The sequence below is a fragment of the Caenorhabditis remanei genome, chromosome V (genome assembly GCF_010183535.1).
Source record: "Caenorhabditis remanei strain PX506 chromosome V, whole genome shotgun sequence".
Classification (NCBI taxonomy): domain Eukaryota; kingdom Metazoa; phylum Nematoda; class Chromadorea; order Rhabditida; family Rhabditidae; genus Caenorhabditis; species Caenorhabditis remanei.
Window position 1 is genome coordinate 18485056 of NC_071332.1, and position 17840 is coordinate 18502895.

The 17840-nt window shown below is 37.2% G+C and overlaps 3 protein-coding genes across 3 annotated transcripts; all 3 read right to left on the reverse strand.

Moving 5' to 3' along the window:
- Positions 1 to 3579: 3579 nt before the first annotated feature.
- On the reverse strand, positions 3580 to 7185 carry GCK72_021057 (uncharacterized protein; the record flags this gene model as incomplete). The annotated part of the gene is made up of 5 exons (XM_053733983.1): positions 3580 to 3670; positions 4492 to 4785; positions 5806 to 6069; positions 6742 to 6924; positions 6980 to 7185. The coding sequence occupies 5 exons, from the start codon at positions 7183 to 7185 to the stop codon at positions 3580 to 3582; spliced, it is 1038 nt and encodes a 345-aa protein (XP_053582896.1).
- Positions 7186 to 9272: 2087 nt separating this feature from the next.
- On the reverse strand, positions 9273 to 10588 carry GCK72_021058 (uncharacterized protein; the record flags this gene model as incomplete). Its single annotated transcript, XM_053733984.1, has 4 exons — positions 9273 to 9500; positions 9555 to 10173; positions 10226 to 10309; positions 10356 to 10588. 4 exons carry the CDS (start codon positions 10586 to 10588, stop codon positions 9273 to 9275), a joined length of 1164 nt encoding a protein of 387 aa, XP_053582897.1.
- Positions 10589 to 12225: 1637 nt separating this feature from the next.
- Positions 12226 to 13460, reverse strand: GCK72_021059 (uncharacterized protein; the record flags this gene model as incomplete). Its single annotated transcript, XM_053733985.1, has 4 exons — positions 12226 to 12619; positions 12678 to 12761; positions 12808 to 12923; positions 13401 to 13460. 4 exons carry the CDS (start codon positions 13458 to 13460, stop codon positions 12226 to 12228), a joined length of 654 nt encoding a protein of 217 aa, XP_053582898.1.
- Positions 13461 to 17840: the final 4380 nt, after the last annotated feature.

Genomic DNA, 17840 nt, shown 5'->3' on the forward strand with positions numbered 1-17840 from the left:
TTGTTAATCTGTTCTTGTCTGTTGTTTTTGTTATCAAATCTTGTTTCTTTCCTTTTTAAATTTACAAATTCTCTCTCATTGTTGTTTTGCTTTGTCACAAGCTTTTCTTCAATGATCACGTTCTGAACGTTAAATACGATATATTTTCTCAATTTTCAGACTGAAAAACTGAAAATATTTCAGCTTGTGACTCTACAAAATGACCGATTTCATCATTAACAATCCAATTACACTCCGTGGTTGTATTCTCTACGAATTCATCGAGGGAAAAGAACCGTTCGAAACCTTTAAAAAGTTAATGAAAAAGCTGGGCAATGAATTCATGACTTATCCAGAATTTGATTTTTGGTACATGAGATTTGCTCAGGGAAACTTTGATTTGGATTATGATAGAAGGTAGATCGAAGATAAAAAATCGAAAAACTTTGAATTATTTTCAGTTTGGAGCCGAAAAAGCGTAAAATCACCGACTTGCCGGTCGAGATCTTTGAAAAAGTCGGAGATTCCTTGTATTTCGAAGACAGGTTTTCTTGTTTCAAACAATTAATTTTCGAAATTGAAATAAAATTTTGCAGAATCAAGCTCCGTCTTGTATCTAAAGAGATTCAATAATTTCGTGTCGACAACTGGAATCCAAAAGTCACGGAGTTCACTTATCACTGTTATGACTGGTGGATTATTGAACAGAACTCGAAAACTTATGAATTCGTTCGACCGTCCTATATATCGTACGATAGGTAAGAACCGTAAGAATAATAATAATGGTGACGTGGTAATTCATGGCATTTTAACTTGTTTTTATTACATATTTCACCATGATCACGAACCGAAACAAACTGCGAGTAAAAACCGGGGACCTGTTTGTCGCCTTGGTGTGTGCAGTGATTTTTCTCAAAGAAAAACTAACTACAGAATCGCGATTCAAACTAGCTAAATATGTTAACACAAAATTTTAATAATTTAAAGGTGGACTAAGGTCAACTCTCTGATATTTTCATAGATAATGAACTCACAGGTGCATGTGCACCTGTGAGTTCATTATCATATCGAAAGAATTTTTAATTCGGTGAGAACGAGCGGCGAAACAGTTTGGGTATTTCAGTGGCCGTGGAACATTCTTGAAACTTTTTTGAACATATTGGTTTTTCACGGTTTCGCCGTTTCTTCTACCATCAAATTTATTGAAAGTAAACAACAAAAATGGGCGAAAATAGCGAACAAATTTGAAAAAATCAACATGGCCGGAGTCGAATTTCTAGGCCACCGGAATGCCCAAACTCACCGGCTATCGCTTTTAGCGGGTTCCAGACCGAATGAAAAGAATTGATATGAAAATGAACTCACAGGTACACATACATTATTTTATAAAAAAATCAGAGTTGACCTTAGTCCACCTTTTGATGATTTTCTATTTTCTCAAATTTTCTTTTCAGAAATCCGCTGGACGCCGCCCTGAGAATACTGAAGAACCCAAAACTGCGACTGAGGAAACTGACAGTTTCGCGAGACTCAACATGGAAAACAATTGAGACAAAATTGCGAGAATCATCGACAAAACTTCATGTCAACAACTTGGTTGTCGAGAATTCAAATTTTGGGACAGATTATCCAATCGATATTTACATGTTTGCTCCAGAATCACTCGAAGAAGTTTCTCTTCGTATCAACGAGAAATCCGTCGAGAAAATAGATGAAATCTTACAATCGGAGCAGTGTAAACGACTCAAAATGCTCACGATTTGGACAAATCTCAGTCCATCGATGTTCCCGTTTGAAAGTTTCATAGGCGTTCCACGATTCACTATCGTGTCTTATGAAACATATGATGTGGTTGAAGTCGCCGAGTTTATCAAGGTAATTGCGGATTTCGTGTAAAAATAGGTTTTGGCTTACTAGGGAATGGTCAGGACTGACTTTGGAGTTCAGCAACGAGACCTAGCGGAATCGAAAGAGAATCGAATTCTGATGGGAAATCAGTTTTCAAAAACTGCTGACGACCCTCCAGAATCCAGATATCCTTGTCTGAAAATGCAAATTTAATACATGTGATTTACTCGATTTTCCACCCAAATTTAGCTGTGTTTCGCCCCAAATATCATGGCACCCGAAGATTCTTCACGGCTAGCGATCGGTGGTCGAGGGGTGAGCGCGTCTGTCTGTGAAGCACGCTATGCTGGTTCGACCCCCAGTTGTCCAAAATTTTTTTGTTTTTTTTTATTTCGTCTTTTTTTTTTACTTTTTGAACCGTTTTTCAATTAAATCTTACCAGAAACTACGCATCGGCCATATTTTATAGCCGCCTTCCTATAGACAATATTCTGAAAGTTGATCTCACCATCTGTCACTTCTAGTTAACTTAACTTTCAAAGTAACTTGTGTTATTCAGAATGGTTCGCAGTCTTGGTTAGATTTAATTGAAAAACGGTTCAAAAATTAAAAAAAAATGACGAAATAAAAAAAAATTTGGACAAGTGGGGGTCGAACCAGCATAGCGTGCTTCATACTATGAAGTTCATAGACAGACGCGCTCACCCCTCCCTCGACTACCGATTGCTGACCCAAAGGCATCTTCAGGTGCCGTGATATTTGGGGCGAAATACAGCTAAATTTGAGTGGAAAATCGAGTAAATCACATGTATTAAATTCTGATTTTCAGACCAGAAATCTGGATTCTGGAGGGTCGTCAGCAATTTTTGAAAACTGATTTCCTATCAGAATTCAATTGTCTTTCGATTCTACTAGTTCTCGTTGCTCAACTCCAAAGTCAGTCCTGACCATTCCCTAGTTAGCGAGCGCAAATCTCATTGTTCTATGAAAAATATCAATTTCTGGGTTTTTTTTTTTCAAAAAATTTGAATTTATCTTGATTTTTGAGTACGATTATTGATTTTCTTCTTCACAATCTGCAGAACTGATGTCGGTAAATTAGGTTTTTGAGACTAAATGATTATTCATATCAAAAGTACTAATTTTGTGTCGAAAATTCACAGATTTACAGTTTTCTCGAACTTGCCAACTGAAAAGTCAAGTTTAAATACACTTGAAAACACAAAAATACGATATTACACTCCCCCAAAAACCGTATTTTTCTTTCAGAAACTCGTGAAATCCAATCAATTGGAATTGTGCAATTTAGGATATGTTCGATTCAACTTGTTAAAACTCGAAGAACTTTTAAATGAGAAGGACACTTTGGTTCCAGACTGTCCGAATATTCGTCGTTATTCAATTCAAGGATCCACTGATTTTTACGAGATTGATATCGGAGGGTATCCTATTTCTATTGAAAGAAAATCTTAAGAAGTTTCTCCAATTTTTTTTGTTATTCTGTTGTTCCCTGTTGTTATAAAGTCTCGTTTCTTTTCATTTTTGAATAAAAATTCTGAAAAAAAAGTAAATTTATTAAAGAAAATATTAATAAGTTAAATTAGGCAATCGTATAATTATGCAATTATGATTAATTAGGCAATTATTACTTTCTAGTAATCTTAAAACAGGAGTCACTACTCCACTCAAACTCTAGAACATTCTTAGAATTGGCAATCGGATAAAAATGGAAATTTCTTTTGAAAATAGATTTCAATTGGAGAATTTCAACGACATTCTCATAGTCGGGGCAATTTTGAGCCGTAATTGTACATGATTCGAAATTTGGAGATGTGGAGAGAACCTGAAAATAGAATGGGATTGGTGGGCGGAGTCTCAGTGGAGCGCACTTGCAATTTGGGAGCGTGGCTTATGTTTAGGAACATACTTTTGAAATTTTTAAGATAAAAAACCAGAAATTCGTTGAAAAATGTGTATTTTATTTGATTTTTTGAAAAAAATTCCACATTTTTCACTACATTTTCCTTTAAATAATTGATTTTGGACAAAAATTAAAGTTTTGTGCTGAAAATTCAATTTTTATGTGATTTTTGAGGTTTTCCCGTTCGAAATCACAGAAAAGTCCGTTTTTGATTTGCTTTTATGACGTAAAATAGAAAAAACAAGCCACGCCCACAACTGCAAGGCTTGCAATGCAAGCGCGCTCTCCTGATATTCCACGCGAGTCCAATAGAGCACACTTACATCTCTCAACTCGATTAAATCGTTAAAAAATCGGATATTTTGTTCATTTTTGTGCGAAAATTTCATGTAAAAATTTCTTATTTTTCCTGAAAATTCAATTTTTCATTTAAAAAATTACAGTTTTTCGGTTTTTTCGGTTCAAAATCACACAAAATTCAGTTTTTTGATTCGCTTTGATCGCGGAAAACAGAAAAAACGAGCCACGCCCACAATTGCAAACGAGTCCAATAGAGCGCACTTACATCTCTCAACTCGAGAAAATCCTGAATAGAAATCGATTGAATCGAGATGATAAAACGAGTAAAATGATAGAAGAAATGGATAAAATTATTGGGAATAATGGGTCTACAAATGACAGATTTTGCGTTTTTCCATTGATCCAACACGACGATTCTCTCGAAAGAAAAGGGCGGAGAATACGAAATGGAGGCGTCATTCTGAATCAGATTATCGATTTTTCGTGGTTTCAGATACGGTAGAATCGTCATCAGATCGTCTTCATTTCTCATTTCAATCTGAAGTGTGCGGACGGAAATTTTGGAATTCAGAGAGTCGAGAAGAGATTTCAGTGTGTGTTTTGGGATTCTGAAGACGTCGGACTCATCGAAAATCGGATCGAAATTGATACAAAGTCTGTCGAAATGCAATTTCGGATTCCGAAAAACGAGTGCCACGTCGTCGAATGCTCTCTTCCAATAGTCGTCGTCTCCGGCGCTGTGAGAAAAATTTTTTCGAAAAAATTTTTTTTTCTGAATTTTCAGAATTAGCTATTAGCACAGCACGTGTCTTACAACCGCGCTCTACCAAAACCGAAGAAAATTGTGTGCGAAATTGAGAGACTCAGAGAAAAAGAGACATTTCTCAAGGGAATTTCGGTGGAGCGCAGTTGTAAGAACTGTAATTTTTCTATTTTTCGTGAAATTTTTTCTAATTTTTCATTAAAAAGATGTTTCTGGGAATCTCTCCTTACAGTTTTCATACAAATTCAAGATTTTTGCCTATGAAAAACTCGTTTTTTTCAGACAGTTTTCTTGAAATTTTGTTCGAATTTTTTGGTTTTCTCGGTAAAAATTATCGAAAAAAAGTCTTTTTCGATTTTTTTTCGGTATAAAGTTTCCAAAAAAAGTTTTTCGATATTTTCGGCGGCGGTTTTCAATAAAAATTTGGCAAAAACTTATCCGATCCAATTTTTTCAGAAAATTTTCTGATTGTTTCTCTACAACCGCGCTCTACCGAAACCGAAGAAAATTTAGTGCGAAATTGAGAGAATCAGAGAAAAAGAGACAAGGGCATTTCGGTGGAGCGCGGTTGTATGAAATGTGCCGAGCTTATAAAAATTATCGAAAAAAAAACGAATTTCCCGGAATACATTTTTCCATACTTGTCAAATGACGGGCCGGGCCGGCGGCCCGGCCCGGCCCGTAAAAAGCCCGGCCCGGCCCGTCTTGTCAGGGATATGGGATTTTTGAGAAAAATTTTCAATTTTTTTTTCAATTTTTAATTTTTTATGCGGAAAAATTGACAAAAAGACACTCATATTATTCTATGAGAAAAGTCTGAGTTCATCTCAGTACACCTTAATCAAATTTGAAAAAAAAATTTGAAAAAAATTTGAAAAAAAAATTCCCTCCAAAAAGACGGGCCTGACGGGCCGGGCCGGGCCTGACGTTTTGAAAAAAAAGCCCGGCCCGGCCCTTGACAAGTATGCATTTTTCGCACCATCCCTCGCCGTACCTCCTGACGATTCTCACATTTCTCCGTCCCGCCCATTTCGCCCTCCACGTGGAATTCGTGTAGATCACTTGATTTTCGTGGGAACTAATCACTAACTGATTCCTTTCGAATGACACAGACATATAGTTGATCGACGGTTTTCGTTGATCTACTAGATCCCGGAGGTCTCGAGAGACTTTTCGAAAAATCGATTGGGTTCGGAAATCGAGAGATTCCACGATTTGACCGACGGCGTCGAGTGACAAATCACAGAATTCGAGGGATCTGAAGAATAGGTTGAAAGTGCGCTCTATTGATAAACAGGAAAATGGTTGGTGTACTCCACGTGGACGAGAATATGATTTAATTTTAGAAGTTTCGTCATTTTCTTCAATTTTTTGTAAAAGCACGGGTTTTAAGTTAAAACTATCCGAAAATGATACTTTATACTGGAAAAAACACAGAAACTTCAAAAAATGAACCAATTTTTCGATTTTTTTCGACACTTTTTTTTCAGTTTTCATATAAAATGTTAACATTTTTGGTGATTTTTCAGAATTTCTCCTAATTCTGAATCATAGTCGAAAATTTAATATTTTTTCGGAAAAATTGATTTTTGGTGCCAATTACCCGAGCCTGGCCTTGAAAAACTAAGTCAAAAAAAACATTTTAAAGGATTTTTAAAAAAAATTCATGAAGAAGACAATTTAAACCATAAAAATCAAGAAAAACTCCGCTGAAGCCCGCTTTAAAACGCTGAAAAGTGCAAATATTAGGTTTCTTTCTCGATATTTTCTCAGTTTTTTTGGGAAAACTTGAATAATTTTCAGTTAAATAAAACAATACATTTTATTAGAAAAACTTTCAAAAAATCTACGAAAAATAACAGAAAACTCCAAATATTCGAGTTGTCCACGTGGAGTACACGACGCTTCTCTCTGAATTATCATTATTTACCTTTCTTTATCATTCAATCGCCTCTTTTCATTCGAAAATGAATTTCTCCATTTCTCGAAATCCTCTTTCTTCACAATACCATCTCCAAAGGCTTCAGAAATCTCATTATAGGAATTTTCAGCCGATTTTCCATTGATAAAATCAGATAACACGCACACAGAGATATCTAGTAATGGAAGACTTCTGAAAATCATAGAAGTTTGAATTTCTGAATTCTCTGAAATAATTCAAATCTGACCTTCCATTCTTAACAGAATAGTAATATTCTTTGGAATATCTATTGAACCAATACTCGAAATCTCCGAATGAAATATTCTCGATTCTCAGCGAATCACACAGATTACTGTAGTTCTCGTATGATTTTTCCATAGTTTTCCATTGATAAATGTCATAAATGATTAGTGCTCGAAGACCAGTGGGAGGAGTTGAAGGAGGATCGAGCATTTTATCGAAAAGAAAAAGAGAACTTGCTCGTCAGGTGTGATGCAGAGTACGAAAAGTAGCCGGTATGCGAAATTAACGCAAAATTGAGTGGAGTGAAAACGAAGGGATTTTTAACGGTTTTTTATGAGAAAAATGCGAGAAAAATTTTTTTAATCAACGAAAAACAATAATTATAACTGAAATTGAGTGGTGCTGGCAATCTCTGGGAAGCATTTTCCAAACATTTCGTTCCACTCGTCTCTCATTTTGTCGTCGCTGCAAAAAGAATATAAATTTATTTTTCAAAAAAAGAAATGAATACATTAAATCTTCGGGATCTTCATCTATTCCGTGAATTCTTCTCGAGTGTTGTCTGGCTGACGTCTTCCGAGAAACAAGAAATCCGCACATTCTACATTTGTATTGTTTCGAGACACAATGCATTGATATCACGTGCATTTTCAGATTCCATCGATTGTTTCCCCACGGTTTGAGTATGACATTACACATCTGACACTCATACGATGTCTCCTCTTTTCTATCGTATTCTTTTGCCATCATTTCCTCTTCTTCTTCCTCTACTGCATCCGGAAAACATTCCATCATTATTTCGGTCCACGGGCGGTCACTGCAATAAATGGAAGTGAGCGGTAGAGCGCATTTGAAGCGGTTTTCATTATGAAAATGCCAATTTTAACAAAAAAAACATTTAAAATCATCAGAAACCAGATGAAAACTGGTTGCAAGCTCTTTGCAGTAGAAAAATCGGTTGTAAAACTAATAATTTTCTATCAAAAGCACTTGAGGAACTACTTTTTGAAGGCAGTTCTACTGAATAATTTTTAGATTTTCAATTAAAAAACTGAAATTTTACAAATTTTCAACGCAGAAATTGAAAAAATTCGTTCAAAATCATATTTTTATGTAACTTTTAGCTAAAAATGCTCGATTTCATGACAGAATTGCTGCTGAAATTCGCCCAACAGATCGATTGATTTCAAGCCAATATTCAAAATTTTACATTTTGATCAGAAAATTGTGAGAAAGATGACAAAAAAAACACAGTTTCCAGAAAGTGTCCTCCGTTGAGAGGCCAAGTAGTGTAATTTCTGACTGTAAAATCAGAGGGAATTGATAATTTTCGATGTATTTAAAAATAGGTTTTTTTCGAATTCTTATGACTTTTCACCTTAAAATCAATAGGAATTATACATTTTTCACTGAAAACTGGATTTTTCAACATAATAAACATCAAAACTCCAATTTTAGACTGATTTTCAGCCAAAATTTCAGATTTTGTGATATCATATTTCCATAACTAACATGAGATCAACGATATTTCGTCGATGTGTTCGATGGATGGTAGCTGAATGATGTGTGACTCGATGTCTCATCGAATCACTATAATCACATTGTCTACATTTGAATCGTTTCGTATCAGAATGCATTTCGATTGCATGCTGTTTTAGTGATGAATTACTGTCTCCCGTCACCAAAATTCCACATTTCTTACATCTCTTTTCTATTGATTCTATTGGCTCCTGCTGCTGGATGACACTGAAAATCAATAAGCTCCGCCCACTTTAAAAAGGACACGCCCCCTCTTACCATACACCCAATGACATTTCCTCTTCTTCTTCCTCCTCCGTGTGTCTGTCGATTTGTCCGAATGTCTCACTAAAAAATTAGATTTTTATCTGAAAATCGTTCCCATTCTCACTTATTAATCTGAACATCCAAATCCTGTTTTCCCTCTGAAAATCGAGTAAACCAAAACTGGAATTCGTCGAATCCGATGACGTCATTGCTGACTATTTTACACAAATTATGGAATCCCTCATTGATTTTTCGTTTTTGAAGATATTCGTAGAGAATAAAGGATCGAATCATTTTTGAGTCGAATTTCGGGGCGATCGACATTTTTCTGAGAGGATTTTACGAGTTTTGCAGAAGAAGGGAAAATTGAGGAATCTCAACGATTTTAACGTATTTTCTAGTAGGAAAAACGGAATAAAAACAAAATTCATAACAACAACAAAAGTAAGGAGAACAAAATAACAACTAATTGGTAATGAGTTAACAGATAAAATCAATAGGAGAAAAGGAAATCATTGTTTTCTTTCGAGGCAAACGAACTCCTCTTGATATCCGTCTTTCTCTTGATGTTCGATTTCGTAGAATTCGTTTGTTCCCGGAATCGGATAACGACGGAGCGACGGACAGTTCGGTACCATAGCCTCTGCTTCATCGAAACACTTCAAGATTTGGCTACGAGGGTCACAATATTCGGTAAAGTAGATGACGCATTTTTGTACTTCGGCTTTCTTCATGAGTCTCTGAAAATAACGAGAGAATTGGAGACTCTTTGTTGAATTTAAAAAGAAGCCAACCTTGAGAAATTGCGCTTTTAGTTTGTCTGCTGGTCCTCCTCCTCCTCTGTAAATACCTAGTCTCAAAGTGAATCGAGGGCAATTGTAAAAAACATTCCTTGGAAATTTAGGAAAGATAGTATCACTCTCAATATACACCATTTTAGCTGCTTGACAGTGCTCCGATTCAATAATTTTAGTAATGTCTTTGCGGTTTGGATTCTTGAGGAACAGTTTGATCTCTTCAAGCACTCCGGGAATCATAAAGTGCAAATCAATGTTTGGTGAAAGACTTGAAGATGTAATATGGACTTTCTTCACGTGAAGTTTCCTATTTGATGCGTCCAGTCGCTTAGTCAATTTCTTACAAGATACACCTTGTTGATCAATAGTCAATTTCTCCAATTGGAGTTTCGGGTGTGCCAGCACACTCATCACGAAAGACATTTTATCCCGATGGAAACCAGGACTGGATCTGTTATTTTCAAATCGTCCAAAATTGCGCGCACAGTAGGGTTCAGGTCTCGATGTCTGCCATACTCTCCAATCCCACGGAGCGCTATAGAAAATCTCGGTCACTTTCGGATCCCAGTTATCGACGTGAGCTCGAATATCTTTGCACACATTTCGGAGTTGCATTCTGAATACTTGATTTGATGAATCAAACTCCGATATTGAGTTTTCTTGATTACCTGTCTACTGTATGCAAATTTTCACCAACGTTTTCAAAAACGTCTAGTGGCAAGTGGATGAGTGAGCGAGCTTTTGGATCGGAACTGAAATTGACAAACTGTGAAGATTGTTTGTATTCTAAGTGAGTACCTTCTTTCATAATCCAATTCGAAATCTCCTCGAGCGAATCTCGAAAACCAGAACTCGAATTCCGGATAGTCAATTAAGTCTTCTCCCAGCACATTACACAGCTCTTTGTGAGCTTCAAAACTCAATTTTCTCCACGATTCTGGGTTTGCTGCGATTTGTGCCTGTACTTTCTCGAATTCTTCGAGAATTCGTCTACGAGTAACCACTTGATCTCTCTCGGCGACCTCGGCCATTTTGTGAGTTTGCTACTGAAAAATGGAACAATTTAAAAGCTGAAACGTTTCGAAATGAACAGAAAACACGATAATTCTTTAAAATTTCAAAAATTTCGAACATTTTGAGCAAAAATCGATGCATTTAAGGTAAAATCGAAAGAAGAACGAGGTGGAAGAGTTTGAAAAAGATGGCACTGTTTGCGCGTATGATATGGTACATTGTCCGCATCGCGTACTTGGAGAACCACCGTAGTCAAAACAAAAAAACAAAGAGAGACCGTACAAATCGGGAAGAAGTTTTTCGCAACTTTTACTGACATTAGATAAACTAATGGCTGCGCACCATGCTCTCAATCGATTTTAGTTCAGTAGATTTATTTTTGACACACATTTCAGCGCATAAGCCAAGAAATGGTTATTTTTTTCGGTTACTCTAAACTCCACAATTTGACATGAAGGTGTTTTAAAAAAGTGAGAATTTTCTTCCCGATTTGTACAGTCTCGATTTTAATAGCTTGCAGCATTTTTCGTGAAAAAAGTCTTCGAAATTAAAGGATTTCAACGCTTTTAACGTCTTTTTTAGTGGGAAAAAAGGAAATAAAAGATAATTTATAGCAACAACAACAACAACAAATTGAAAGTGGTTTAACAGATAAAAATAATAAGAGAAAAGGAAATCATTGTTTTTTTTCGAGATGAACGAACACCTTGTGACACAAACGACGTCGATAATCCTCTTTATACTCGATTTCGTAGTATTCGTTGGTTCCCATAATCGGGTAACGACGAAGCGTCGGACAGTTCGGAACCTTAGCCTCTGGTTCATTGAAATACTTCATGATTTCTCCAAGATTGTGAGGGGGGCGAGCTTTGGAAATGTAGAGAACGCACTTTTGTACTCGACCTCTGTTCATAAGATTCTGAAAATAACTAGAGAATTCGAGAATTTTCGTTGAATTTCAGATTCTTTCCGTCGCAATAAAAAGAAGCTAACCTTGAGGAAATTGGCTCTCGTACCAGATTCTCCTCTGAGTTGCAAAGTGAATCTTGGGCAATTATACAGAGCATACAATGGAAATCTGGAAGCGTCGGTCCAACTATTGATATACACCATTTTAGCTGACTGGCATTGCTCCGATTCAATAATGTCATATTGTAAGGTATTCGGTCAATACCTTAAGCCTGCTCGGCTTTCTAGCTAAAACCCCATTTTATCACCAAACCCTGACATTGTAAAAGTCTGTATTTTCAGGTCGAAACTGCTCGCTTTCGCTCACAGTCTCTCCCACACAATTCCTAGGCCTGCAATCATCATCGTCGCTGTCGTCACGCCTGCCGTCTCTTCAACGCCGATATTCTCTCGTCGACGCGCCACAACGACACTCCGCATCCCGCTCTACAGGCTCGGCGCCACTAATTGTCACCCATTAACCCCGCCCCTTTTCGCCCCTATTTAAGCCGAAGTTTCTCTGAAACTAGGCAGTTCTTACGGGGTCCGTACCCTTTTACCGTTTTCCCTCTGTTGCCCGCTTTCACCCCTTTTCATGTAACATTTAAGAGCGCTAATAAATTAGTAGTTTAAATATAAATGTGTCTTTACGTTGTTACTATATAATTCATTGCGTTTTGGATTCAACATTTTGATCTCTTCAGATTCAACATTTTGATCTCTTCACTCCGGGAATCATAAAGTGCAAATCCATTTTTGATTTACGGTTACGGTTTAGAAAATCGACCTTCTTCACGTAAAGTTTCCTATTTGATTCGTCCAGTCCTCTGATGAATTTCTCCCAATATTCATCTTCTTCATCAATCTTCAATTCCTCCACTTGAAGTTTCGGGAAGTTCAGAATATTCATCAAGAAAGAATTAGGATTCTGATGAAAACTGGACGGAATGTTATGTTGTTGATAACTGTCAAACGAATAATATATCGACGTCTCGCGGACTTCCCAATTATCCGACTTGCAATACGAAATCTCGGTCACTTTGTGATCCCAGTTATCGACATGATATCGAATATCTTTGCACACATCACGGAGTTTCAATCTGAAAAATTGATTACATGAATCAAAACTGTGAAATTGATTTGATTTTGTTTGGTTACCTTTCATGTAGCTTCAAGTATTCGCCAACGTTTTTGAAAACTTCTAGTGGCAAGTCGGTGAGGGAGCGGGTTTTCGGATCGGAACTGGAATTGAAAAACTGTGAATGTTGTTTCTATTCTATGCTCTTACTTTCTATCATAATCCAAATCCAAATCTCCTTGAGCGAATCTCGAGAACCAGAATTCGAATTCTGGATAGTCAACGAAGTGTGAAGGGGTCGCTCCTGGGCCCTTCGGTTTCTCAACCTTTATCCGATCTCTTGGACTCGGGGTTATAGGGTTTATTATAGATTAAAGTAAAGAGTAATAATGGTGAATAAATATGAGTAATGAGGGATCTAGTGAAGTCCAGTCCTTGTAGGACTGGGCTTCAACCTCTGGCTTTGCAACCTCCAGAGTCTAGATCCTCAAGCATGACTGAAGAGAAGGGTCCTGTCCCCGCTCCGGAGGAGCGAGGGGCGGGACTCGTCTCCTCCGTCTCTCCTCTTGGTGGTAAGAGCGCCTAGAGGAGAGGGCATAAGAAAACGGGGGAGCCGCGCCTAAAGCGTGGCCTACCCGTTCACATCCCCCCTCCGGAAGAAATGTGGCCGTCTCGGCCACCAAAAGGAGGAGACGTATACAATAAATGATGGGTAATTAATTATTTCAAAAAATTTAAGTTTGAATAGATTTAAAAAATAATTAGCATTATTTCTTCTTTCATCGAGTGTCGCGACTTCTAACATCATGTTTTTCTTCTTTCTTCTTCTGCTTGTTGTGAAGTAGTTCTTGTCCCGCTGCCATTTTCCTCATTTTTGTTCAGGTCCTCCTTCTCCTACGTGATCTTTTCCTTCTCTTGTGCGGGAGTGCCAATGATATCTCTTCTTCACTTTCTCATTTCGAGGAGGCTCCCTGGACTTGCTGTTCTGCAGAAAATGTACACATTAGTATTTCTCGTAAATGACAACAAGGATTCTTGCGAACTATGTTCCACTGAGTTGATAGCAAAATTACGGAACAAATGAATCTTCTGATTTTTCTTTACCAAATGTTTCCAGAAATTTCAGTGGTTCAAGCAGATTTTTCAGCTTTCAGCATTTGGTTTTCCAGTTAGATCTTTAACACTTATCTCCAAATCCTTTTCCCTTAGGTACAGTCTCCAAAGTGAAGAATTCTTCATTTCACTGATCTTAGCACAGCACGAGCATCATTGACGTCCATAGGTAATGTAGACTTGGTGCATTCTTGTCGTGATGACTCGATTACCAACTGTTGTCGTGCTGTCATTTCTCTTCGGAGTAAGTGACCGTAAGCTGAAAATAATCACGTTTCCGCTTTTTCTGCCTAGAGTTCAGTTTTAATTCTTCCGATCTCTTCTTGGTTTCTCCAATAGTTCAATCTACCAGCCTTCACAATTGGTACTCCTCTTCCAAGCTGTCTTCTTGTTGAACCAAGTTAGTCGACTGAACAATAATGCTAAAGAAAAAGCGTTTTCGGTGTTTCTGGGATTGAAAACATATGTTAGTGGTACGATCATGTTTCTCATTCGTCTATTTCTCTCTTGTGGGTGTTTTTTCCCTTTTCTCATCTCTAGACTTTTCTCTCAAGGCAGTTCTCAGTTGCCTTTCATCTCTTTCGATCTCTTCTCTTTTCTGTGGACCTGGTATAAAATTTCCTCCTGCCTCTTCTTCTGTAACAATTGATCTAAAAGCTTGCAATTGGCTATTTCTAAGTTTGAAAATAAAAGAGGTAGCATAAGTTTCCAATTTTTTTTTTTTTTTTTTAAAGTGAGAATCGAACTGGTTAGTTTAGAATTTGTCAAGAACTGAATGACTGCAGCAGAAATCGAATTCAGTTCAATACAACTCAACTTGGAAACGAATTTTCGGAGAAATTTTCTATTATTGGGTAGATAGTTGTAGTGGAATATTGATTCAAAGACATCGTTCCATTCTTACACGGAATTCCAGAGTGCATTGTAGCTTGTGATCCCATTCGAATATCTTTTTTTTTTTTTTTTTTGATAAACCGTCGATGTCAAAATAGGTTTTAATCCAGTATCCTCCAACATTTTAATCCTAATTTGATTTAAAGATGGTCTTTGATCTGTAACAATCTTTTCGTCTTGTCGTCCGAGAGGTTTTCGTGTATGTTGAGGAACACGAATCCCTTTAACAAATCTTGTGTCTCGATAAGGATGTTGGGATTTCCTTGGTTCGACAGGGGAAATAGTGGACGTTCGTCCGGGATCACCAGTGTTGTTCTTGGTATGGTCTCCGGATGAAATATGTCGGACTATAGTTTGGAGCAAACACTACGAATTCCATCCATCTTCCTATCTCCTACCGATCACATAAATATTCTAGGTAGACTACATCTCTTAACCTAAGAACTACCACAACCAAACTTTGAGGGTTTTGCACTATGCACTGCTGGTGGTATGTTGCACTTTCTTGTCCTCTCGTCCTCCATTCTAAGAGATTAAAAATTTGAAATTTCGAGTAAGTCCACAATAGCTTCTTCTCATGAATTTCCAATTCACTAGGTCTTTAACTTCAGTGATACACAATGTGGTCTAATTAAAAGTTCTTCATTGTGAGATGCTGAGTTGTGTCATAACTCTTGCTTCTCTGATCAGACGGGCTCAGTAAATACCTGCAAAGTCTAACTTTTTAGATCTTGAAAGTCTTGACTTGACTTATTCTGGAGAACCATTCTCACATCCCAAATAATCAAATTCAGTATTTTCAGTAGCTAATTGAAAACTGAATTTTCCTGTCTTGGTGAAATACAAGCTTTCTCTGCGGATATTCTCGGATTCCTGTTATTCCAACACGTCTGTCAAAATGAAACTGATTCCGAAGATAGTAGAATTTTCCGTATTGGAGAAATTTTTGTAAAAGTGGGAGGGATATTGATGATCATTCATGGTTCTTTCTGCAGGTTTTACATTCGATGTTATTATTGGAACTGCGCTCCAACTTGATTCTGTTGAATTTGATCGATATGTCAAACAACGATAAATTTCTCTCATTTTATCCGGAACATTTACTATTTAATAACTCTACAGCATATAGATGACACTATTCCTATCAAAGCTTATTTCATTTCCTTGACTGAACGATCTAACTTAACTGATGGCTTGGTGAGACGCATGTAGGTGATATTCTCTCACTTGTCCATTCTAGTTCATTGTCAATGGAAAGTCCGTTAAATATATCAAAGCTTCGCACACAACATCAAAGCTTCCCCTTCATTCTTTCAACTCGCTACAAAATTGATGTAAATAAGACCCGTAAGAAACCCATAGAATACGTTGCCATAGATGGAACTTGTCTCAGTTCTTCTTGACTCCTGATACCACTTTCATATTGCGAGAGTGTGAGACTTTGGTTGTTCTGTTGGTGTTTTGCACAACAACAGGTTTCTTCTCATTTCTATGGTTTTTGGGTCTTTTGTAGCTAGCCTGTCTTTTCTTCATGCTGACAGAAAATTTCGGGGGTTTTACTGTCTTACGGTCAGTCGAGTTTTTAGCTGGCAATGAGTTCTTCTTGACTGACTTGTAGCCTTGAGATGGTTTCTCAACCACTTTGATCTTAGGAGCTAGTTGGTGCTTATGAGGATGATCTCCAGATTCAGGATTAGATTGGTAGTTAGTTTTTCCATAGTGATGTTGCATCTTCAAACTCATCTTCTGCATTTCCTTTTCCAATCTATCATCACTTTCCTGAAATTTCTTGGCTCCTGCCAATGTTTGGAGTTCCTCTGCTATAAGAATCGTATCTGCGAATTTCTGAGGAATCGGATCGAGTTTGAACAACAATTCGCGTAAGTAATCATTTGCCTGATTGATAAAATGATTTCTTAAAAGATTATCGCGGAATTCTTCAGGAAAATCTTTGTATGCGAATTCTCCTAACTCTCGGATCCTGTTGGTGTATTCCCTTAGAGATAAACGATTCTGCCGGAAAATTGTGAGTTGAAACTGAACCTGATGTCGGTTCTCTGGGGTGTCAAAAGCGTTAGCGAAATGCACGACGACGTTTTCCCAAGTGCTGACTTGCTCTTGAGAAAGTTTATAGAATTTTCCTTTCGCTTCCCCTTTTAGAAATAACGGCAAAATCTTTTTGCCTATTTCCTTCTCAACACCCAGTGTTTGGATGGAATTTTCAAACTCACGTAACCACTTTCTAATCATTACCGGACTACCTTTACTGATCTTGTACACCCTTTTATCTCTACCAACAGTGTCTCTTCTTAGTTCCTTGGCTCCTTCAGCAACTTGTTGATCACAATTATCTCCTTCTTGTTTGACACTGGTAGCAGACATATCTTTATTATGTAGTTCCTCGACCGGGTTTAATGGGTGTTGAACTTTGGTCGGGTTTTCTACAACTTTCCTAGAGATGTTCTCTTCTGGCAACGGTTCACCTCCTAATAGTAAGAGTAATCCTACTTTCCAATTCTGCAAGTGATTCTGTTGAGAAGAGAGTTCGTAGTCCTCAACTTTCTCCATCTTATCTTATCTAGACTGTTAACCGTTCCAGGCAATCAAAGAGATGTATTCTCCAATAGTCAGGATCTTTTGACTTTTGGGTTGGTGTACGCTCAGGTAGCTTATTCAACTGTGAAACAGCCGTTCTCCAAAAAAATTGGCGTTCACTGTCTATAAAAACAGTCTGATCGAGAGGCTTTATGATATCACTGACCTTTCCTTAAAGTTGTTAATTTCAGACTAGGCGCCGATGTTCTGGCTGAACTAGTCGAATGATATTCTTGAAACAACAATTACACGGAAATTTGAATAAAGTTAATGTGGGATGCCTCCCAACCGAGAGCGAACAATGGGTCTTATAATATTGGTGCTTCTCTCCACAACAAAATTCAATAGACTTCAGTTAGGTCACGTAAGCCTTTTGCCAATTCAGCTAACCTAGCTCTTCAGATCTTTTAAGCTTGGTTACTTTTCTCACAGTTGGTAATGTGGTTCCGGTCTTATCTGATAAGCTGATTTGCAATAGGCGCACCTATTTTTATAGGAATAAAGTATGCTGTAGGATGCGTAACGGAATGAGATATAATCAAATGAGAATGACAAAGAAAAATGAACTTTTAGTTATTGAAAAGTGAGTTGACCTATGTTCTTATTTTAGTTTATTTATTTATTTAAAAAAAAAAATTTTT